Raw genomic sequence first — 23,041 nt, 5'->3', positions numbered from 1 at the left:
TCAGACTTCCCGTCACACTGGGCTGGCGTCTACCCATAAGGCCTCATTTTATGTTAATCACCTCTAGAAAGACTCTCTCCAAACACACTCACCTTCTAAGTTACTGGAGATTAGGAATTCAACATGTGATTGAGGAGGGCTGGTCACAGTTCGGCTCATAACAGCCACCATGAGCCCCTGGCCCATGGACTTCCAGTCTACTGAGTAAAGAGAGGCAGGGGTTCCTCGGGGCTCCCCAGTGTTTTGTAGCTGAAGCTGTGGTCTCCCCAGCAGAGCTCCTTGAGGGCGGGGGGGGGGTCTGAGTCCTCTCTGCCCCGCCCTCCCCCCACTACAGGATTGTATGACCTGATGCGTGCTATTACAGGATCCTGGGTGAATAACCAGGAGGATGGGAGCCCAGCCCTGGGAGGCCACAGGAAGAGGCCCCCCGCAGGGTGGCTGGCATTCCTGCATCCCTGCCCATCGGCCCTTTCCTGCCATCCCTCTTCGTGAGCCGCAGTGGTGATACCAGCCACTGCCTGACCCTGGCGCAGGATTTCCAAAGAAGTTTCATGTCTACATTTTCTGAGCCTCAAAGCAGCAGCCGTGGGAGGGAGGAGGCAGGGCAGGCCTTTCTGCCATTGGCCACACTGCGCTTGGAGATCAGGTATGGCTTGCTCAAGGGAGGTGGGGCTAGAGAACTCACACCCCACCTTCTGCCCTGTCCTTACTGCTGACTCCCTGTACACGGCCTGAACAGAGGCTGGTCACCCTGGGAGGAGTGAATCACGGGGAACTGGTGGGATAAAACATGTATGTGTGGCTCCCCAGTGCCAGACACAGGCAGCAAGGCCTCGGGCCCACCCTCCCTCCATCTGCAGGGAAGGCTGGTGCAGGAGGAGGAGAGAGGAAGCAAGGCTGAGGAGGGCGGGCTGAGGTGAGAGGGCGCAGGTGGCTGGGGCCCCCAGAGCTGGACCTCTGTCACTTCTGAGCCCCGAGCCTCCACGAGAGCTAGTCAGCATCTCTGAGCAGCAGTTTCTTGATAATGTGGGTCAAATGCACTTGTGGGACTTACTACGCGTCCAACTGTTTTCAGTACTGGGACTCTGGGGACAGACAAGTCCACGTGCTCGTGGAGCTGAGGGGGTGAATGTGCTCTGGGAGGGGGGCTGGAGCCCTGCTGGGGTGAGTGCTCCACTTAGCTGCGTGGTCAGGGAAGGCCCCCTGTGGAGAGGGGTCAGGTGAGCTGGCAGGGTCATAAGGAAAAGAACCTGGGGGCCCTGGGGTGATGCCTCTCAGCAAAGTGCTCAGAACGGCAGCCCCGTCTCCTTGGGCCTGCTCAGGAGGAGAGGGGAGGACTCAGCTGCCAGTCCAGCTTTCTCCCAGGCCCCTAAGAGGAGGAACTCCTCCTCCAGAAAGCCTTCCCTGCCTGCCAGCCTGCAGGCCCCCTACCCGCTGGTGGTTCCGAGGCAACTAACATCCAGCATCCTCCCCTTGCAGCGGGCTGACCATGACCACCTGGGGCCGTGGGACACCCTGAGCTGCTCTCTGCAGCCCCCAGCCCAGACACCTACTCCAGCAGACAGTGAAGGCTGGCTGGACCCTGGCAGGCCTCCAAGCAGTGCCTCTGCTCCTGTGATCAGGATACACCTCCTCAGGGGATCTATCCTCAGACTCACGTGCAGACACAGCGGGATCCTCTGACCCACACTGCCAGTGTCTGAATGCTTATTGCTAAATCCCAGTGCCTAAATCCCTTATTGCTAAATCCCAGTGCCTAAAACTGTCCCCTTAGGAAGTGGGGGTGCAGCAGCGTCTGCCTCAGCGCCTAGTCGTGAGGATGGGCCTGTAAGCAGAGATGGTGCGCAGTTCCCTGCAGGGTCCAATAGGGTCTACGCCGTGGGTACCCGCGGGGCCTTCCAGGTTTATTTATTTCCAAGAGAAGGATAGGGCCAGACGGCCCAGAAGACAGGAGATCCAAGATGCGACTTGATGCCCAAAGTCACACCACCCATGCCGGCCCAGCGGGGATCAGCATGGGTCACCTCGCGCCCGCTGTAAGGCTAGGTCCTCCGCCCTGGGCCCACCGCCTCCCGCCGCGTCTACACGACCGCCCAGGCAGCATTTCTGCTCCACTGGAGGGACTCCGCCTGTCACGACGGCCTGCCAGGGAGGTGTTACTGAGCTCCACGCCCCCGGCGACTGCAGCCCGGACACTATACTGGCCGCGAGGGGAAGCCGCCTCCTCCTGGGCCTGAGCTGAACCTTGCGGACACGCCGGGCGAGCTCACCCGGTCGACGCAGCCCCAACCCCAGCCCAGCCTCCGCCCTCGCCCCCTCCTCGCTCCCCTCCCCCACCTCCCGTCCTCTTGCTCAGTACCCCCCACCCCTCTCCTCCACGACCCCTTACTGTCCCACCCCACCACGTTCCTTCCTCGGGCCCGGCCGGCCCCCTCCCCTTTACCGTGCCCCGCCCCCTCCCCTCCTCCTCCAGCCCCTCTCCCGGTCCCCCGCCCGGTCCTCCCACCGCAGCCCTTCCTCGTCCCCGCCCGGCCCCCTCCCAAGCCAGGATCCCCCCTCGTCCCCTTGGCCCAGCACCCCCTCCCCTGCTCCGCCCCCTCCCCTCCCCCGCCCGGTCCCCCGCGGCCCCTCCTCGGTCCCCGCGGCCGCTCTGCGTACGGGGTGACGCAGCGCCGCCCGCCCGCGCGCCCCGCCCGCCCCGCGCCGCCGCCGCCGCCGCCGCCGCGACCCGGCCGGGCTCCAGGGGCCGCTAACGGTCCCGCGCCCCTCGGCGTCCGCGTGCCCTCCTGGCGCCCCCCCGCCCGGCAGACCCAGCGGCGCCCCCGGGGCTGGGCGCGATGGGGGCGGCGGAGCCGCTGCGCTCGGTGCTGTGGGTGAAGCAGCAGCGCTGCGCCGTGAGCCTGGACCCCGCGCGGGCGCTGCTGCGCTGGTGGCGGAGCCCGGGGCCCGGAGCCGGCGACCCCGGCGCGGGTGAGTGTGGCCGCCGGCCCGCGGGCTCCGCCGGGCTGACCGGGGAGGGCGGGGTGGGGGCGAGGAGGCCGGCAGGCGGGGGCCCTGGGGACGGGAGGCCGGGGAGGTGGAAGCCGGGGTTTCGGCAGCAGCTGGCAGAGAAAAGCCCTGGGCGCCAAGGGTGCCTACGCTCCCGCGACCGGGATGACAAAGAGCGAGCCGGGAGGAGCCGGCGGGGAGGGCAGGAGCCCGGGCACCTGCGGCCCGGCGGGGATGCGACCCGGGAGGGCGAGGTGCGGGGTCATGACCGCGGGGGAGGTCTGCGGCCCGGGAGGAGGGCTGGAGGGGGCTGGAGGGGGCCGCATGGCTGTGACTGGCCCGCAAGTATCTGAAGGGCACGGCCCGGACTGATTGTGAGGTTGATTACGGATGGACCCCGAGGGACTGCCCGTGGCTCCCCTCCCAAACTTGGTTTCAGTTTAACCCGAGGACAGATGCTTTTTGTTAGCGGGGAACCAGAGGGGAGACAGGAATTCCTGTTGCAAAGTGAAAGAAGGGCTGATGCCCTTCCGTCTGGGATGTGCTCCCCGCGGGGCAAGGAGGGGTGTTAAGTTTGATGCAACAGGCTGGACACATGACCTGCAGAGGCCCTCCGATCTGGAGAAGTGTAGTTTAAATAAAAAGGACACACTTTCTCCCCAAGGAGAAGGGGCTGAGCTGTCCAGTGGCAGAGGGATGGACAGAGGCTTATCAGGGAGATGTCATTTGACCCTGGGGAGGAGGAGGAGGATTACAGAAGGCCCATTTGGACAGTGAGAAGGAGGGGGCATCTGTGGCAGAGGAAGCCCCGGGCTGGCGAGTGTGGGCATGTTCCATTTCATTCATTTGTCTTTCGCAAGTTTTATTGAAGGCCTGTTGGGGAGAGTGCAGCGGTCTCCTTGCCTCTGCTCAGTGCATATGGCAAAGTCCCTGCTGCAGTGGGGCATTTTCCATTAGGACAGGAAACAGGGGAGCACACAGAGGAGTGTGTGTCTGAACAGATGAGCCCTGCAGGGTGGGGGCAAGGAGGGTCCCAGGGCAGTGTTGGACAAGAGCCCTGGAGAGATCTGTGCATGCTGGGGGAGATGGCCCAGGCAGGGGGACAGCAGGTGCCAGGGCCTGAGACCAGCCGGGAGGCCCACGTGGTGTGGCCAAGAGGCTGGGGGTGGGGGTGGGGTAACAGGGCTGTTTGGGTAGCAAGGACTGAGATGCAGTCCCCTGGTGAGAGGACCCCTGCGGAGGCTTGGAGGAGAGTGGACAGAGGAGGGACAAGGAACTGCAGATAGGAGGTGCTGGCCTCGTCCAGGCAGGGGTGATGGGGAGCAGGGCTGGGTCTGCGTGGATTGAATGAGCAGGAGGGGAGCGTGAATTCCAAGTTTGTGGTGACGGAAGTTGCGGGAGGGGCAGGAATGGATGTTTTACTTACGGGGGGGGGGAGTGGGGGGGGTGGAGATCTGGATTCTCTTGTGGTCGTGCTGAGTTTGGGATGCCTTGCATATGCTTTGGGCGCAGTCGGTGTGCTTTCTGACACTGCTTGGGGGGTGGGGCCATGGTCAAGGGTGGTCTTGGATTCTTGGTTTCGGGCCTCGGGGCCACCAGACACAGATGGGAGCTTGTCTGTGGCTGGGTGTCTGAGGCTTTACACTTCTACCAGCTTCCTGTTGTCCCCTTTGGAAAAAATGTCCTTCCTTGGACGGCACCCTCCAGCCTCCTGGCACCACATGCCAGGGCCCGAGCTCTGGATTTGGCCTGGCCTGGCCTGGCCCCGAGGGCTTTTGAACTTGCCTGTCAATCTCTTGGCTTAAGAACGGGGAAGTGTTGTTTAATGGGGCAGTTGGGTGCAGCCACCATGCTTCTGTGCCATGTCCCATTCAGACTTGATGGGTTCCTGCAGAGCAGCTCTCCTGTCTTTTACAGATGAAGAGACAGAGCTACAGAGTTTAAGAAACTGGCCCAGTTAGTGGTTGAACCGGATTTGGATTGGAGGCTGTGCTTTTAAGCACCGGGTGGTGTGGCCTCCCACAGGCCTGAGCCGCCACGTGGACGCGGGATGGACCCCACCCTTCGGGGCGTCTGGGTGGGAGGCCACTTGTGGCCTGCTTTCAGCGTCGGCATCCTTGGCTGGCTACTATTATGGTTTCTAGTCACCGGATTCTGGGTCGTGCAGCGTGGCAGGGTCCACTTTGGGTCAGCTGACTTCTGCGGGCTCCTCACTTTCACAGCTGCCCACCCTCTTTCTTGGAATGGTGGCTGCTTCATTCTCACAAATCGTGAAGGCCCTTTCCTGCAGGTTCACGCGGAGCTTCCCAACTGGTACGCCGAGAGATTGGTCCTCCCCTCCCTGGAGAGGCCGGGGCCGCGGGATCCCTGACAGGTGGGCTTCCTCAGGGAGCAGCCTGTTCTCAGCACCCTCTGTGCTCTCTACCATGATGCAAAAACCCCGGGTCAGCAGCGCAGGAACCCCGCTGCTGCAGCTCGGGGCTCTCTTCCCACCTCTGCAGGCCCAAAGGACCGGGCACAAGTTCGGGGAGTCCATGCTCCAGGGCAGTCTGGTCAGTAGGGGAGACGTGAACCAGTCCCTGGGGCATTTAATTGAGTTCCAGAGTGGCAGTGCCCACCCTGCCACAGCCCCAGGTGTGTCCAGACTTTCCTGGAGGGACTGTGGCCTTGCGGCGGGGGGACGGTGGGTGGGAAGGGAGGTTGTGCAGAAACAGGCTCCAGGGGACGGTTGGGGTCAGAAGTGAATTGAAAACACCTTGAAAGAAGGACAGACAAGAAGGGACCTGGCGGGCCACTGTGTGCACTGGGTGTGACTGCCGCATCCGACCCGCTGGGTTTCTCGATAGTATCGCTCCTGTTTCAGACAGGAAAACTGAAGCTTTGAACTGATTGCTCAGAAGGTATGTGATGTACAAAAGGGAGCTGGCTTTTCATCCAGGCACATGCTCTTTCCTCTGCGGAGGGGTGAGTCGGCGTTTGAGAGCAAAGGTAGCACCAGGAATGGGGAGGGCGGAGTTTTCTGCACCCCAGGAGGGCTGCTTTCCAGGAAGCTGGGAGTCAGTGAATGCTCCCCGGGGCACCAGCCTGGTCGGAAGTCAGCGGACTGAAAACAGGAAACCCGACAGAGGCTCCTCACCCTGGAGGAGGTGGTTCAACTTGAAACAGACTGAAACTGTACTGGGTTATACCCCCGGGGCTGCAGGAAAACGCGCTCAGAGAGACTCTGGACGCAGGTTCCTCTAGAGTTGGGGTTGGGAGGAGGGGGTGTGTGTGTGAGTGAGATTGGTACCTTGGATAGGGGTAGGGTGCCGCCCAGGCTCTGCCTTTGAAGGACAACCCGCCCCTTCCTCCCACAGCCCCCTCCATGCCCCAGGGCTGCTGGCAAGCTCCTTGTGCAAGTCCCCTCTGTATTTACAGCGTCCCCAGCACCACCCCTAGGCAATGCACAGCAAAACGTAGGCACACAAATATTAAAACACTTTTTTTCTGCTCACAAAAGTAGACTCTTGTTGATCTAATAAAATCTGGAAAACACAGAAAAGCACACAGAAAAAAAATCACCCTCACCTTACCCTTCAGCAATGAATAATATTTAGAGCTCGTGTCTTTGTAAATATGCGTAGTACTGTCTCTTCTCTTGGAACATGATTTTTATTAACATCAACTTCATTGAGGTGTAATCTGCACTCAGTAAAATTCACACATTTTAAGGGAATCGTTCGGTGGATTTGCTGCGTTGGGTCATCTGTCCTAAGGACAAAGACTAGGGTCTAAGGGACTGTCTTTCATACTCCAGACGTGTTTTCTGTGTGGGTTTGTTAAGATACCGCTGATGTTTTTTGGCTTTCTGCCCCCCACCTGATTTAGCTATCTTCTCGAACAGTCTGGACTTTTGCACACAGCAATTTCTAGGGATTGTGGTTGGTCCCTGCCATTTGTGTGCTGTTTCCTGAATGAGAGGTTGGTCCAGGGTAAGCTATGCTTCACCTTCACACTGTGTCCTGACTTCGTGATTTCAGTGATTAGCACCATGTGGATTTCTCCTAACGCTCTGTCTTCTGTCCTGATTTCCCCCGAGCTTTGTTTCCAAGTTTCCGACGACGCCCAGTTTGCCACTGGAGACTGTCAGCATCTCAGACCCAACCCGGCCAGCTGGAGCTCTGGGCTTGCCCCCAGGCCCGTGTGCCCCCGCCGGCTGCTGCGGGTTCTCAGGGTCACCTGCCACTGGGTGACGATGTCTCAGCTCCCTCACCGGCTGGTTCAGATGACTGCCGCCACCACCTGCCCCTCGTCTTCCCGTCTCCATCCTGGCTCGCTGTGCAACCCCCACTGCCCTTCTCTGATGGCTGAACCCCAGCTTGTCGGGGTGGAAGTTTGGGAAGCACCTCAGAGCCCTGCTAATGGAGCTGCAGCGCCCCGGCCCTGCCCCGGCGGCTGGCTGGGCGCGCCTCCGCGGACGGCAGCTGGCCACTTCCCGCGGGGATGCTTGCCCTGCTAGAAGGTTCTTTCACGTGCTGCCAGGCTTGCATTCAGGGCTCCCCACGGTCTGACCCTGGCCACTCCACGCCCCCTTCTCTTCCTGAGCCCGCTCAGCCCGTCCCCTGCGCCCCGGCCCTCTCCGGCGGTGAGCCCCCTCCCCGGCCCTGCAGTCGGGCCTCGCCCTCGGTCAAGGCCAGTCTCTCTAGTTCCTGGCCCTTCGGTGATCTCTCTGTTGGTGGTTTGCAGAGCTGTTTGTCCCTCTCTGCTGCTTATGTCTTTGTACTTTGTGTTACTTGCTTTCTTTTTTCTTTCTTCTTTGTTGGACTCTGTGTCTCACCTCCCCTGCGTTCTCTCAGGGGCGGGAGTCCAGTGTCAGACGGACCCACCCCCGCCCCTTGGTGCCTCTCTCCCGCTCCTCCGGAGTTCCTCCTGTTGTTCTGTGTGCACAGTAGGTGCCGAGTAAACACTGAATTGCTGCGTGTGTGAGGAAGGAGACCGGCCCAGGACTGGGCTCGGGAGGGCCCTTTGTGGGGTCGGCGGGGTTGGCGGCTGATGGCAGGAGAGCACCGGGGGCCAGGGTCCTGCTGGTCACTCGCTCTCTGAGCACCTTTACTTTTCTCCAAAGAGATGTGGGTCTGAAACCATTGGAAGTGGCCAGGAAGCCAAATAATTTGTGTGAAGCCCACAAACGCTACGCAGTCATCAGGCGTGAACACCACAGATCCGAGGGGGCTGGGTTTCACTCCCCACCTGACGGGTCTCATTTCGGCCCCACTGTGAAGGCAGAAGTCCTGTCAGCAGTCAGATTACGTAGAAACAGTTACCAGCGCATCTTGATAGGGAGAAATCTCAGTGTATTTGAATAGGAAATAAATGGCAATCCTGTCTACTTACTTCTTCCCAGATTTGCACATGATTAGTTCAGGAAGAGATTTTTCAGAATCCAAGTTTTGTGGTTTCAAAAGCAGGTGTCAGAAAAACACCAGTCCTGCCCTCCGTGTCCCTTAGTGATTGTCCAATTACGCGAGTTAACAGTAGCTGAACGTGGTCATAAATATCGCAATTATTCTGAGATAATCCCAAGGTTAGCTTTTATTTGTTGCTCTAAAGTAGAACTAGCAAACACTTTCTTAAAGAACCAGATAGCAGATATTTTAGTCTTTGTGGGCCACAGCTTCTCAACTCTGCTGTTTTAGCACTGCAGGCAGCTGCAGGCAGCATGTGAATGAATGCACGTGGCCATGTGTCAATAAAAAATTTATTTACAGAAGTAGCCAGCAGGCTAGATTTGGCCTGGAGTTGGCTGACCCTGCTCTAAATTGTTATTCATGAGAAAAGAATACCAGTGTATTGTATTATGAAAGCAGCTAATCCAGATGACTGGAAATACTTTGACTGAAGCAAGCAGACAAATCTGGTCACCTGGAAAAATTGCTCCTGCAGTTTGGAGAACACACATATTTGGGCTCTGACCCAGCCATGCACTGCCTGCAAGCAGAAAGCCCATCAGACCAGGGGCGGTTTCAGCCTCCCCCGAGGAACAGCAGCCCTGTTTGCAGACTGGCCATAGGCACTGGAATTGGTCCAGTCCGTTCCCCTCTGACCAGTTTCATACAGACCCGCCCACACCAGCCCAAGTTTGAATGAACCGAAGAGCAAAAGGAGCCCCTGGAGCGACGGGGTCTGTCCTGGCACGTGTCCGCAGGCACGGGGAAAGAACACGCGGGGCTGTTGTCTGGTGGTGCTGGGGAAACGGTTGGCCCGTGTTGGTTGATGGTGGTGTTAGTTCTTCTGTATCCTTGCTGGTCTTCTGTCTGGCGGCTCTGTCAGTTGTCGAGAGAGGTGTGTTGAAGTCTCCAACCACGAGTGTGGGCTTTTCTGTTTCTCTCTGGAGTTCTGTCAGTTTTTGCTTTACGTGTTTTCCTGCTCTGTTGTTCGGTGCATACACGTCCAGGATTGCCATGTCTTCATTTTGGACGGACCCTTCTCCCACCATGTGATGCCCCTCCCCATCTCTGATCATTTTGTGTGTTCTGAAGTCTGCCGTGCTTCCTGACGCAGCCACTCCTGCCTCTCGCCTTCAGCCTGCTTACCTCATCAGATCTGAAGTGTTTCTTTAGGCTTCATAGAGTTGAGTCCTGTTTTTTAAATCAACTAGGCCACTTTGTGTCTTTTTAATGTAAATATACTAGGGCTTAGCTCTGCCGTTTTATTTTTGTTTTCTATTTTTCATTCCTCTTATTTTCTTTTTCTTGCCTTCCTGTGAATTACTTAAAAATATTTCTTTAGAATTGCATTCTGACTTGTCTATATATCTGAATCTTTTTGGTTGGTTTTTCGTTGCAGTGAGATGTCCATGTTGCTTTTGAGTGCGTGTCCGCGGTTGCCCTGGGTGTCGGTTTACGTGTGCGTGTCTCAGCCCCGCCTGGTGGCATTGTCACCTACCAGCTTGAGAGAAGTGTGGAAACCTTACCTCCCTCTGCATCACTTCACTTTCCTCTGTTTTATAGTAAGATGGTCTTAATTATTTCCTCTACGTGCGCTTAGAACCACATTAGTGTTACACTTTTATTTTCAACCCTCGAACATACTTTAGAAAACCCAGAAGAGGAAGAAATTCTACTGTCTTTACCCATATCTTCGATGACTGTGTTCTTTTTTCCTTTTTTCTTTTTCCTTCGGGGACTCATTTCCTTTCTACCTCCTTTCTTTTAGGATAGGTCTGCTGGCAACAAGTTTGCTAAGTTTTTCTTCAGCTAAGAATGTCTTGATTTCTTCCTTATCCCTGAAGGACAGCTTTGCTGGGTATAAGATTCAGGTTGACAGGTCTTTTCCTTCAGCACTGGGAACACATTGTGCCATTTCCCTCTGGTTTCCATTTATTTGTTTTAGGTTTTTGGTTTTTGTGTTTTTGAGGAGAAATCCACTGTCATTCAGGTTTTCTCCCCCTGTAGGTAAAGTGTTGTTTCTCTCTTGCTGACTTTAAGACTCTTTTCTTTGTACTCTGTACTGCTTTGTACTTCCAGAGTCTAGGCTGTGACATGTCTTGGGTTAGACTTCTTTGGATGAATCATAATTGAGGTTACATCTTTTGCAAATTTGGCAAGTTTTCAAGCCATTATTTTTTCGTGCACTTCTGCGGCCCCTCCTTCTTTACTTAGGGCCTGCGGGGACGCAGGGTGAGGCCTGCTGCTGTGATCCCCGGGTCCCTGAGGCTCCATCTGTTGTTGTTGGTTCTGTTTTCCTCTGTTCAGTTTGAGTGATTTCTTTTGTCCTATCTTCTAGTTCACTGATTCTCTGTCCCTCTGTTCTGCTGTTGAGTCCACCGTCGGGGAGAGAGGCGGTCGTGGGCCTGCTTCGGCCCGCTCAGAACTAGTCTGAGGGCTGCGTCTGTTAGGGTGGCGTTCCTGTGCCCACAGCTGTGTTTGCTGCCCCACGGAACCCTCGCCACAGCCCTCGGAGCGATCCTGGTGCAGTCCCTGCTTCACAGGTGGCCCTCTGGGGCTCACAGGGGTCTCAGCCAGCAGGTGGGGCAGGCGGCTCCGGAGCTCGGACCTAGGGATCCCATGGCGCACCCCCTCTGAGGATGTGGGTTCTAGAATTTATTTCAGTAGCTCCCACTGGCCTTTCCGAGCAGGTGGGTGGTGGAAGAGTGGGGTTCCAGGAGCAGGAGCCAGTCAGTGGGGTGAGGCACCACTCGGGCTCCTGAAGTTCTCTGTCCTCTTGGTCACTAGGCTGGAGGTGGGAGTGTGTGGCAGGTGTGACTCAGAGGTGGGCCGTGTCCTGTGTGTTCCCAGGTACAAGGTCCACAGATCAAGGGTGAATGCAGCCTGTCTGCTGAGCCCACGGCCTGGGGACACAAGGAAAGCCCCATTCCATGGGCCAGCTGAGAAATGGGCCCGTGCAGGTGCAGCCACGGCATTTCCCAAAAGGTGCTGATGGAGCGGAGCCCCAAGGGTGGCAGGGCTGGGGCCCTTAGAGCCGTCCATGCTTGATCAGGTGCCCGGCCCTCTGGTGCCCCAGGACTGCCAGGCTCTCCCCGCTGTGGCCAGAGTGAAGGGACAAAGGGCGATAAATGAGGTGGTCAGGACTGTGCTGGCATGTTGGGAAGCCACTCTGGTTTCCAGGTATCTTCTTAGGAAGACACAGTGAAGTATGGCCTTTCTGGAACGGTGTCGATGACGGCTCTTTACATGGGGGTTCCAGTGAACTGTCAGCAGTGCTAGTGTCTGCATCCTGTCTCCACACCCCAGTGCAAAGGGCAGGTGTGTGTGATAGTGAACACGTGTGCGTGTGCAGGTGTGAGTTTGTGCAGCCGTTCCTGGGTGGAAAGGAGCCAGGCCCTCCCCCGCCCTCCCAGCCCTCTGCCCCGGCAGTCCTGGCATCTCGCTGCTTCCGTGGTCACACGCCTTGAGAAGCCGTCCTTGGGACGCCACATTGTGCGCATTCCGTGAGGCCACAAAGGGTGACTCGTGCAGGGCACTGATTCCTGGGCCTCCATCCAGAGCACAGAGGCTGCATCCCTCCCAGGGCCCCGTCTCCAGCCCCCCAGCCATCAGCCCCCAGGTCTTTGCGGCCTCTCGGGGCCCCAGGTGGAAGGTGCCAGGCCTGCAGCAGGTCTGCTCCGATGCGCGGGGACCCCGGGTGGCCTGATGGAGAATGTTCCATGGAAGAGGGTCTGAGGGCCCGAGCTTTAGACTTACATCCACCAGGAGTCCAGGTCCCCTGAAACACACTCCTGACCTCTCGTTCTGTCCACTCGTCACCCAACAATTCGGCAAAGGCGCCCACGCCCCGAGAAGCGTCTTAGATTAGTGTCCGAGGCAGTGAGCGCACAGAGCCACTCCTCCCTGGCCAGGGCCGCCTGCGCTGCAGTCCCCGGGCCCCCCGAGCATCCATGGGAGACCGGCAGATGGGACAGGGACCCATGACTGCTGCTCCCGCGGAGGCCTCGCGTGGCCTCTGGGTCTGCCGTGGTCATCTGCCATGGGGGCGTCAAGCCCTGCAAACCCCGCACCACCTCTGTGATACTTCCCCACTCACTCTGCTCCAGTCCCGCAGCCTCCTCCTGTCCTGCTCCACATGGATGCTGTGCCCCAGGGCCTTTGCACGGCTCCTCACTGAGATTCCCAGGCCCCTCCAACCCCCAGCCTGTGAGCCTGCTTCACAGCCTTTTCTGTAGCATTTATGACTCTGGATAGCTTGATTAAACATTTATGTCAACTTTATTTGTCGGATGTCTCCACACGTCCGACTGTTAGTCACCAGAGGGCAGGGGTTTCTGGCCGTGCACCACCTCCCTGTCTGGAGCGTGTCGGCCCCTCGGTAACGCTGGGCCAGCGAGTGGAGGCTGGCGGACAGCGTGGGCACAGGGCCTGGGCTTTGTCATGGTTACTCGTAAGGAAGCCTCTGTGACTCACTTGTTTCAAAGTTCAACGTAAACCCACGCTCTGTCTGATCACTGAATAGCCTGTAAGAGAAAAGTGCATCTTGGAATATTTTAAGGCAGAAGGATTCCAAAGGTTTTGTGCCTGGAATTGTCTAGAAAGGTTCAAAAGTAGACTCAGCTGAGCTGGACACTGATTCTGCCCACAGAGACTCTTGAGAGCTTGGGGTTCCTGGTGGGACCCTGGCTTGCCCCCCAGCCTCCCCCACCCCACCTCTCTTCCTACGTAAACCTGACTCAAGACAGCTCAACTGTCTGCTTTTTCTAAGAAAGGTGCCCGATGCTGTCCCGCCTCCCCCCGGTTCTGGGTCTTCCTCTAAATGCCCGAGCCTGCTCCTTCGTGGCAGTCCTAGGCCTCTCTCCTCGGGCTTTGCCGTCCTGGGCTGGCGAGGACACATGGTGGCACTCCCCACTCTCTGGAGCTTCTTAAGCCGAAGGGGATGGAGGGTCTCAAGGGCAGGATGACCCCTGAGGACACTTCACCCGTGCAGCCGAGTCACAGCAGAAGACGTTACTGTCGCGTGCCCCAGCAAGTTCTAAGGTCAGCTAACGTGTGGATCCGGCCCAGGCGCCCTCTGGGTGAGAATCCTTTAACTCTCACATCTTCCCGTCTGGTAGAGAAGGTCCCTGCACACAGAAATGCTAGGTTTCCAGCCTCCGCTTCTGCTCTGGGTCCGCTCTCGCTCCTGGTCAGCAGTCAGGGTGGCTGGAGTGGCAGAAGGTGGGCTGGCGAGCCGGGCTTGACCCTGGGTCAGAAGAGGGTGAGGAGGGTGGTCCGAGTTGGGGGGCTGTCGGGAGGGTTCCTCAAGTACACACCCTTGGGCGTCTGCCGGGAGCCTCCGAGGTGGACAGACAGACGGACAGGCTCTTGCAGCGTGCCGGGCAGGCACACCAGGCTCCCTCCCAGGCTAGCGTCCTGGTGACATCATGGTGGCTGCTGCTGGTGTGCAGACAGGGGTCGAAGGTCACATTTTATTGGGTCAAGTAGCAATAAATTGCAGTTGACAGGCACCTCCTCTGAGCGTCGTGAACTTTGGGGCTGGGAATAGCTGGGATACACTTAGAGTTTTGTTTGAAATTATTGCATTGTTCAAACAAACCAATAAGAAATACTTAATAAATGGAAATTTCATTATAAAAATAGAACATTCAAGAGAAACAATGATTTTTCCCGTAGAAGCGGCGTCTGCTGTGGGTGAGTGCGTAGGACTCGCTGTTCTCACAGACAGGTGGCCTGGTGTGGCCGCCTCGCCGCCTCCCAGAGCTCGCAGAACCGCGGGGAGCCGCGCCGGTGTGCGTCCAGGGACGGGGTCTGAGTTCATTTTAAACTCCTTGTGTCGGGCTGGACCTGGTGAGGCGACTGTGATGAGGGTGCCGCCGTCTCACCTGGGATCCGTGTGGTCAGTAACCCCCGCTTGTCCTCCCGGGGGCTGCCAATGGGTGGTCCTCGGGCGAAATTTGGCCACGGTTATTTTTTTGTCTGACTTGCCAAGTGAGTTTTATTTTTCCTTTTAAAGTTGTAGCCAACACTAAGTCGGGAGATTTCACATAAAGATCCAAACTTGTGGCGCATCCCTGAGTGAACATGCCTGGGTCCCGTGATCAGGCCTGGGGCCTTTGGGTGGGCGGGGGACGGGGGGGCCCTCGGGGTCCCACAGCCCGTGGTTCCTGTGGCCTGTGCCCCCCGCCCACCACCGGCTGGAGCTTTGAGAACACGACCTTAAAACGTCAAACTCTAGGACCAATTTCCCATTTCTGTGGAGTTAGAAGACAATTTTTTCTATAGGAAAAAAGTCAGTGGGATTTACCTGGGTTTGGTAGGGGGGCCTGAGAAGTGGCTGTCTTCCAGATTTGCCTACTTTGACTGAAAATGAAACTGAAACAGACTGAAAACGCTCTAGAAACGTCCAGGGGGTGGGTAGGCACGCACAGGGTGCTCACACAGTGTCCGTCTGTCGGTCCCTGCGAGGACCTGGTGCAGGCGTGACCTGTGATCACAGGCTGTGTCTGCGGCGGGCCCTGTGAGACCAGGGTCTGTTCACGTTGGTGGCAGGGTCTCAGGCTCGTTTCTAGGAGTGGAGAAGTCCTCTCCGTGGCATTTACGCTGCAGGAGGATGTATGTAGTGCTTGAGAGGGGTTGGACTCCCCACTTACATGTGTGTTCTCAGGAGGCTTTGTTCTTGCTGGAAATCCACATTCTTCCCTGCTTTGGAGGCCATGTAAGCCTGCCCTCTCCTCGGCCTCCTGTTCTGAAGTCGGTGATGATGTGGTGTCACAGAACCCAGCCCCTGCAGTTCTTGAATCAGGCCTTGCGTGGAGGCGCCCAGGTGATGGGTGAGGAGGTGGGTCCTGGCAGGGTGGGGGGCGCAGGTTGGACCCGGGTCACCCAGCCAGTTACCAGCCACACCTGCTGGGGTCTGTCCTCGCTCCACCCCTTACCCCTCGGGGCCCCGTTTGCTCGTCTGTCCAGGAGGGGTGTAGGTGCACCTGTCCCAGCGGGCCATGGAGGGCCACCCTTGGGGACAGGGCCGTAGCTGGCGCACGGGAGTCTCTGCAACCAGCCAGGCCTGTGGGCCCCCTCTCCCCCTATCGGGGGCCTGCATGTGTGACAGCGCCCCTCCTCCCGGATCGCGTCCGAAAGCCTCGTCTCCTGGATGCGGGCCACGCTGCCCCCACCCCCGCTGGTGCTGAGCCCCTCGGTCAGGGCCTCCTGGGGACACTGTGTCTCCAGGCTCCGGGCAGTGTGGCCACATGGTCACTAAGTGACTGTAATTTGACTCTTGGGTGTGTGGGTTGTCGCATGACGCCAGCATGCGCTACCTGACTCTGGTTTTCAAAGTGAAGTGAGTACAGCACAGGGAAATATATTCAAGATCTTGTGGTAGCTCACAGTGAAAATGAACATATATATGTTTATGTACGACTGAAAAACTGTGCTGTACACCAGACACTGCCACAACATTGTAAACTGACTATAACTCAAAAAGAAAACAGAACATTAGATACTGTGGCCCTAAATTTTAATGATGGGACCTAATTTTCAAAGTAGTTACCATGTGGCAGATAAAGCTCTATATGACTGAAAAAAAACAAAACACAAAAACACAGTGAAGCGGGTGTTGACAGTGATAAGGAGGGGACCCCAGCACAGCAGGGCGTTCCAGAAGGTCTGCTGGCACTCGCAGGGGACACCTGGGGACACAGGCCAGGCTTAGCCCCCACGGAGCAACGTTTGCCTTCAGCCCCACATGCATCTGCAGAGTTGGGTCTGGAAAGTTGCAGCTCGGCTTTGCCCCCAGACGTGATGTCGTGTAACAGCCTGGGAGGGCTGTGCTGGCGTGGATGTGGCCGGTGGGGACGGTGGGGCAGGCTCTCTTTAACCTCTGCGTGAGGACAGGAAACATTATTTGATAGATTTGCCGAAAGCCCGCCCTGCCCATGGCACTTCCTGTCCCTGGCCTGGACGAGTTCTGTGACCTGAGCATCAGTCAGATGAGGATCTGTAAAGCCTTCTAGAAGCCCATGCGTCAAGCAGGGGTCCTGACATGCGCCTTCCAGGTTGTCGGGAGGGTTACGGGCGCTTATGCACTTGGCACGGGGATGCCCTCACGGGTGCCCGCCGCTGCTGCCGTTACCAACACGCCTCCAGGGGAAGCCAGCGAAGCCGTGCGGAGAAGCGGGACACGGAGACCAGGACTGGGAGGGGGACACACACAGCTCTGAACAGAACAGGCAGAGCCGCCTTCGGGAGCTGCCACCAAGTAGGAGGCAGAAAAGCGTCTGCAGGCCAGGCCAACTCACGGGTGAGGGAGGAGGGCCCGGCGGCCCCAGCCAGGTGATGGTGTGTGCGCTGAGAAGCAGGGGACCCTGCGCGAGTCAGGTGGCCGTGTGTGTGTGTGTCTGGTGTGTGCTGGGGGCGAGGTACCAGGTGTGCAGACAGACCACTTCCAGAGGCAGGAGCAGCAGGTGGGAACTCGTGTGTCTTGACGGGGGGACAGAGGTGGCCCCGTGTGCGTGTGTGGTTAGAACTTACTTTACATCCCTGGCAAGTCATTTGTGGGTCACAGATTCCCGTAAAACCTTGTAAGTTCATTCTTTGCTGCTTTTGGAATTGGTGATGTGTCAGATCAATGGTAGAATTTATTTATCAATGATTAAAAATGACCAAAATGAGAGTCACATCTAGAGATTAGGTTTTTGAGATGTTTAACAGTATAAAATAAAAATACCAAGCGAGTATCAAATGTTTTCTCATTGTATTGAAAGTTCGCCTCGTCCGTATTTGTTTTTATTTTGAGTTTGCTCAGTGTCTGCAGCACGGCAAAAGCTGATTCTACTTAAAATTTCAATTCTAAACTTAAAAAAAATTGTCCTAAATTATACTTTCATCACACGTGTCCTAAACTTTAATATCGTACCGAATGCAGTTTAATACCCAGTTAGGGGTGGACAAAAGGGGGAAGCACCTCCAGCAGACACTGCATTTATTACAGCGTTCTTTTCTTTTTTCTAAGTTTTTTTTTGGGGGGGTAGGTAATTTGGTTAACTTATGTATTTATTTAACGGAGGGGCTAGGGACTGAGCCCAGGACCTCTTGCAGGCTGAGCATGGGCTCCACCCCTGCGCTGTCCCCTCCCCCGCCACGCATTTTTACCACGTGGCTGTGGCCCCCTCGGGACATGGCCCCGGGACCCCGCGGCCTCCTCACCTGCAAACACGCCGGGTGCAACAGCGTTGCCCTCAGGACTCGATTTTACTCTCGACACAGATGGTTTTTTCTGTCCGTCCACCGTTTTCCTTTTCAACACTTCCCGTCACTCGGGAGCCAACGCCTGCTGTCCCAGGAAGGGCAGTCTTGTCATCAGTAATAAATAGCATCTCTTTAGTTCTTTGTTTTATGAACATCTCTTCCTAAACGGCTGTTTCTCAAACTTCGCAATATCCGTAGGGGGTAACAAAACAATTTGCTTCTGTGGGGTTATAAATTGGGCCTTTTCAAGACCAAAAATAACTGAAACCACGTTGGGATGAGGACACCGATGCCTGGGATGGATGCTTTCAGGGTCCCCGTGGTCTGCAGGGGGCCCAGCGCCCGTGCCCGGCGGGAGGACCAGGCACCAGTGTGTGGAGTGCGCCGGGCGCTGCCTGCTGGACCCTGGCACCGAGCGAGCTGTTTGCTGGCGGGAGGAGTTTGTTCTCTTAAATGTCCAAGACCCTTCAGCCTCCGACAGGATGCGCATCCTCAGGGCCTCGTCTACCTGTCCCGCAGGTTGTAAGCATCCCCTCCAGGTACCAGCAAGAGTTGCTGCCGGAGGCACAGAGTCAGTGTCCCCAAGGGTGTGCTTGTGGAATATATGTCCAGTGAGGACCATGCTGCCTGCGGTTAAACCTTCAGTGATGCCCATAGGTCACAGGTGTGGCAACAAATTCTTGGGACCTAATGAGTTTGAGAAGATGGGACAGGATTTTCGTGGAAGTTGTGTCCAAGCCATCTGGCCGTGGGTTGGTTTTCTCGGTGCTTCTGTGGAACGTCTGTCACAGCTGGCTCTCGAGGGTGTACGGTGAGCCCAGGGGAGGAGGCCTGAGGGTGAGGAGGTGTGGTGGTCAGAGCTGGGCCAGGGGGTCCAGCTGAAGCCCGAGTGTGTCCTGGGTCCCCTGCCTTCCCTAGCCACACACGCACACGTCTGCACACACGTCTACAACACTCACACGCACGTGCACACGCAGAGCCCCAGGGGTGTGGGCCTGCCGGCAGACGGGCGGGGGATCAGCCGGTGAGACAGCAGGTGCTGAGTCAGATCCGCTGCACCTGCCCCCACTAGTTCAGCTCGCGCTAAGGCCTGCGCGTCCTCCCCCCGGCACGGGCCCAGCAGCGAGCTGCTTGCCCGAGCTGTTTTCCAATGCACTTGGAGTCAGCTGGGCTGGCGGAGCCCGCACAGGCCCACCGACCCTCCACTGGGCCTGCGTGGTGACCTCTGGGCATCATAGGGCCGAAAACTGCCCCCTCAGGTGGCGCCAGGGCCCCGTTTGGGCACGTGCAGAGCCTGCAGCCTGGGCACACCTGTGCATGACGACAAGGCACCTCCCCACGCTCCCCGCACCAACGCCCCTGCATTGCCTGGGGCACCTGAGGCTCTCCGTCCCCTCGCGTGGCTGCCTCGCGAGCGAGCCGTCCCCGCAGCAGACCTCGGCTCCCCGGCTCGCTGCGCGTCTGGCAGGAGGAGCCAGGCTTGGTACCAGCGGCACTCAGGACGTTCGGTGCGTTTGTTGTTCTCTCACCTCATTAGGTGACCCCACGGTGGCTCGGCTTTCAAGCTGGAGACCCTCCGTGGGCGCAGCACAGGGGCCCTGCTGGCCTGGGAGGCGTCACTGAATCAGCACCCAGAGCCCGGCTGCTGGCGCTTCCACCGCCCCGGGCTCGGGCCCTGGCTTCTACCGGGGTGTGGGGGGCCTGGGGGTCTCCACCTTTTGTGTGACGCTGCCCAAGCATGAAGGGAGGTTTGGGGGGGCGCAGTCATCTTCCCCTGGCTCAGTGCCCACTCAGGGTGGCCGTGGGGACCCCGGGGGGGGAGCACGGGAGGACTGGCTCCTAGTGGGGGTCGGCCACCGTCACCAGGTCTGGTCCCGGGGTGGCTGTTGCCCCAGTTGCATGCCCTTTTCCATCTCAGGAATGTTAAAAAATTGCCCCAGAAAGGTCGTTTGGTTTAGTACTTTAGGGTAGTAGACCTTACAAATGCTGCCGGTAGAGCTGTGCCGTTCCTACAGGGATGTTCTATGATTTGCTGAACTTTGGTTGAAAATCTTCGAGCTCTGCTGTGGGCACACGTGGTGGCTGATTATCCCGACAGTTGTTTTGTTTTAATGTTTATCACGGCAGGTGCAGGCGCTGGGATCGGCATGCGATCAGGCCCAGCAGCGGCCCTACATGCTGCACGTGCTGGGGCCGGGCGGCCACCCCCTTCCCCACAGGCTTTGCCAGGAAGGTGGACGGGCGCCACACTCCCGGCCTGGGGTGTTGAATTAACCTGCACGCTGAGCGGCCGGGGAGCCACGGAAAGTTCCGGGTAGGACGGAGCCAGGTTCACATTTGTGTCTAAGGCGCTTGGTGGGGGGTGAATCCCCAGCAGCAAAGCGGGCTGCCGCCCGGGGACAGGGAGGAGTCAGGGAGGGGCCTGGCTTGTGGGCGCAGGAGCGCGTGGACAGAGCTGCCTTCACCAGGCCGGGGTGCAGGAGGGGCGAGGAGCGGAGAAGACGGGTGTGGGTTTAGAAGGCCGGGTGTGGGACACACACGCTCTCCGGGGACACTCCTGGGGTCTGTGATGTGGGAGTGTTCCAGGGTAGCAGGACAGCCACGTCAGCCGGTCCTGTGTCCCCGGGGCTGGCCGTGGTTTGCTTCCCTGCTTTCTGTTTAAAGAAGGGTTGCTAAACACACCTCGTGAGGCCCTGGTTCTCAATCAGGGACGTTGCCTTCGGGAGACACTGGCCAACCTCTGGCAGTGTGGGGGTAGGCGCCCCCAGCATTCGTGGCTGGAGCCCAGGGATGCTGCCCAAATCCTGCGGCACCCAGGATGGCTGCACCACAAGGAGGGGCCGGTGGGGAGAAGCCCTGGTGCTGGGAAACGCCTGGGGAGCTGAGGCTTTCGGTGTCCTCCTCTCCCTCAGGGGTGCTGTCTGTTCCAGAAGCAAGTTTCACTCAGAAGTTTGCTTCAGAGGGGTTTGGGTTGTTACTTTATAAGGAGAGAAGTGACACCCGAAGCCTTGGCCGCTGAGCCCTCCACGGTGGGGCCATGATCAGTGCACAGATGGATGGTTAGGGCCCACGGGGGCTCCAGCCACGGTGGAAGCAGCTGGGTCAGCAAGGGGGTGCCGTCTGTGTGCAGACACTGGCCCACACCAGGTGGGGCACTGCCCCTGGGGAGGGGTCGGCTGCCGCGGGACAAGGCAGCCAGGCTGTGAGGTGGCCAGTGCGAGCTCTGGGAGTTCTGTCCCAATATGTGGCCGGCGTGGACTTGTCCACCTGCCAGATTCCGTATGTCTTTCTCTGAGACCCCTGCTGCCCCTCACCTTGTGGCACGGTATTTTACAGAAGACCTTTCCTTTTGACCTGATCTCAGATGCTCTGCAAGCTGGTGCAAACTGCAGGCAGAGCTGGAGAGACGCTAATAACACGCAGAGGGTGGGAGTGGCCCCGAAGCCCCACCACGGCTCCTGGTGAGCTCCTCCCCCAGGGCCTGCCCCCCGTTCACGAGCGTGGTGCTTGGGGGGCCACGCGAGGCGCGCTCCTGTGCTTGGGCGCCTCCCCGTCCGGCACATGTGGGATGACAACGGGCCGTGTGTCATTTCCCCTCAGCCGGTGTCAGGGCCTCCACTGTGGCCTGTGATTGATTCTTCGGGTCAGGCTGAATTAGTGGGACTAGAGATGGCTAATTTGCAGCCTCTCTTAGTGGGACAGTCTGCGTCATTCAGAGCTTCTCAGTGACTCGCTCGGACTCCTGGTGCCTCCTAACTAGAGATGAAGGTTTTGCAGACTAGGGTGGAACACCGAGATGAGGAAGCTCCAAGTGGCCTAGAGCAGGAATGTGGCCTCGGGTCAGCGGGCAGGAGCCCCCGGGAGGCAGGAAGGAAGCCACCGCCGTTACCAGCGTTTCCTGCTGGAGCCCTCCTCACCCTGATCTTCACGTTTTCAACGCGACCGGCCCCACGTGTGGTCTGAAGTTGAGGCCCAGCGGACAGTGGTGTCTGATGGAGGAGGGTCGGACTGCCCTCCACTCCACGCCTTCCACCTGCGATGTCATCACGTCCCCTCCCTGGGCCCCCCCACCCCGTTTCCGATCGCCCTCCCCTGGTCCCCTGCTTCTCTCCCGCAGCCTCTGGCCACTGGCCATGCCTCCTTCAGGTCTCTGTCCAGGGTCCCAGAGCTGGCGTGTGGGTGTCCAGGTGCCCTGCTGAACCCGGGGCTATCCTGCGTCCACGCTGACCACAGGGAGAAGGGGCGAGACAAAGGCGCAGCAGCCGGCTGCTTGGGTAGCGGGCCTGAGGGAGGGGAGAATCAGCGGGGGTGGGTGCAGACCTGGGCCTGAGGCTCTACCAGGACAGGCGTGCCTGAGGGTGGGGCCCTGGCAGCCCCGCCCACTCACCCTTTGAGGCCGACTCCTCCTCCTCCTCGCCCCTCCCCAGCACGTCGAGTAGGGGGGCGGGGGTGGGATGGCCCTGCTCTCAGCCTTCCAGGCCCTCGGAGGGGGTTCTCATAAGTTGGTTTCCATAGGCAACGACTTTAAAGATGTTGTAAGGTTACCTCAAGTGTTACGGCAACATTTATTTTTCTGTTCTGCTGTTAAAAATACAGAACTTTACCGTATTGCAGGTTTCGCAGCCAACCTGGGGCCTGACCGCGAGCTAGGCTGTCCCGCGTAAAAGCAGGCGCCGACTCCGCCGGGCTCTCTGGTGGGCCAAGGAAGGTAGTCTGTTCACCTCGGGGAGTTCTCTCCAGCCCCCGCCTCAGCTCCAAGCTGTCGTCCCATGTTTCCCATGGCTGCGTTTATGTCCAGCTTGACCTGGAGGCCTGACTGCCGGCGTCCTGCCGTGAGGGCTGTCCCCGTCCTGCGGCTCTCGGTGGAGCTGACCTCCTGGTTTCCTGTAGCAGAGGATGCCCTGTGCCGTCATCCCTAGGTCCACGCAAGACTCCCCTCTCTCCTCCTGTATCTGATCGGGTGTTTGGACCCACTCAGGCCTTCCCAGACCCCCTGCCACCCCCGCCCTGCCCTGGCGTGAGCCGTGCACACGCAGGGGCCCCGGGTCCTGGTCGTCCCCAGGTCTGTTACATGCCTCTTTCACACTTGATTTCTGAGCCAGACTCTTACTGGCGTCTTTCCCCAAATTCAGCACAGCTGGCCTGGGAAAGTCGCAGCCTACACTTGGTGACTGTGGACACAATAGCCCGTCTTCTGGTAACGCTGAGTTTCCCAAACTTACTTAGCTCTGAGTTTTAAAATTGCACCTAACCTTCCCTCTTCCTTTTGGATTTCTAGTGAGATTCTCAAAGCAGAACGTCCAGGCACTTTGGAGTCGCCGTGCTCGTGCTGGTGTGGACTCTGTGACCCGCCTGACACGAGGGTGTGGTGTCTTTGC

The 23,041-nt window shown here is 58.2% G+C and overlaps 1 protein-coding gene and 1 long non-coding RNA gene across 2 annotated transcripts in view; both read left to right on the top strand.

Moving 5' to 3' along the window:
• Positions 1 to 2,675: 2,675 nt before the first annotated feature.
• The window catches only part of CERK (ceramide kinase), a 39,729-nt gene continuing 19,363 nt past the window's right edge, over positions 2,676 to 23,041 (top strand). The window contains exon 1 of the mRNA XM_032492501.1: positions 2,676 to 2,970. Coding sequence (XP_032348392.1) covers positions 2,838 to 2,970 — 133 coding nt within the window. The 5' untranslated portion in view covers positions 2,676 to 2,837. The remainder of the gene's footprint in view (positions 2,971 to 23,041) is intronic.
• On the top strand, positions 9,709 to 23,034 carry LOC116667553. Its single transcript, XR_004324393.1, has 3 exons — positions 9,709 to 18,474; positions 18,923 to 19,171; positions 19,791 to 23,034. It is a non-coding gene; the product is annotated as an uncharacterized LOC116667553 (long non-coding RNA).

This window comes from Camelus ferus, chromosome 12 (assembly GCF_009834535.1).
Source record: "Camelus ferus isolate YT-003-E chromosome 12, BCGSAC_Cfer_1.0, whole genome shotgun sequence".
NCBI lineage: Eukaryota > Metazoa > Chordata > Mammalia > Artiodactyla > Camelidae > Camelus > Camelus ferus.
Note: the sequence above shows the minus strand (reverse complement) of the source record. Positions and strands in the feature narration are given on the sequence as shown.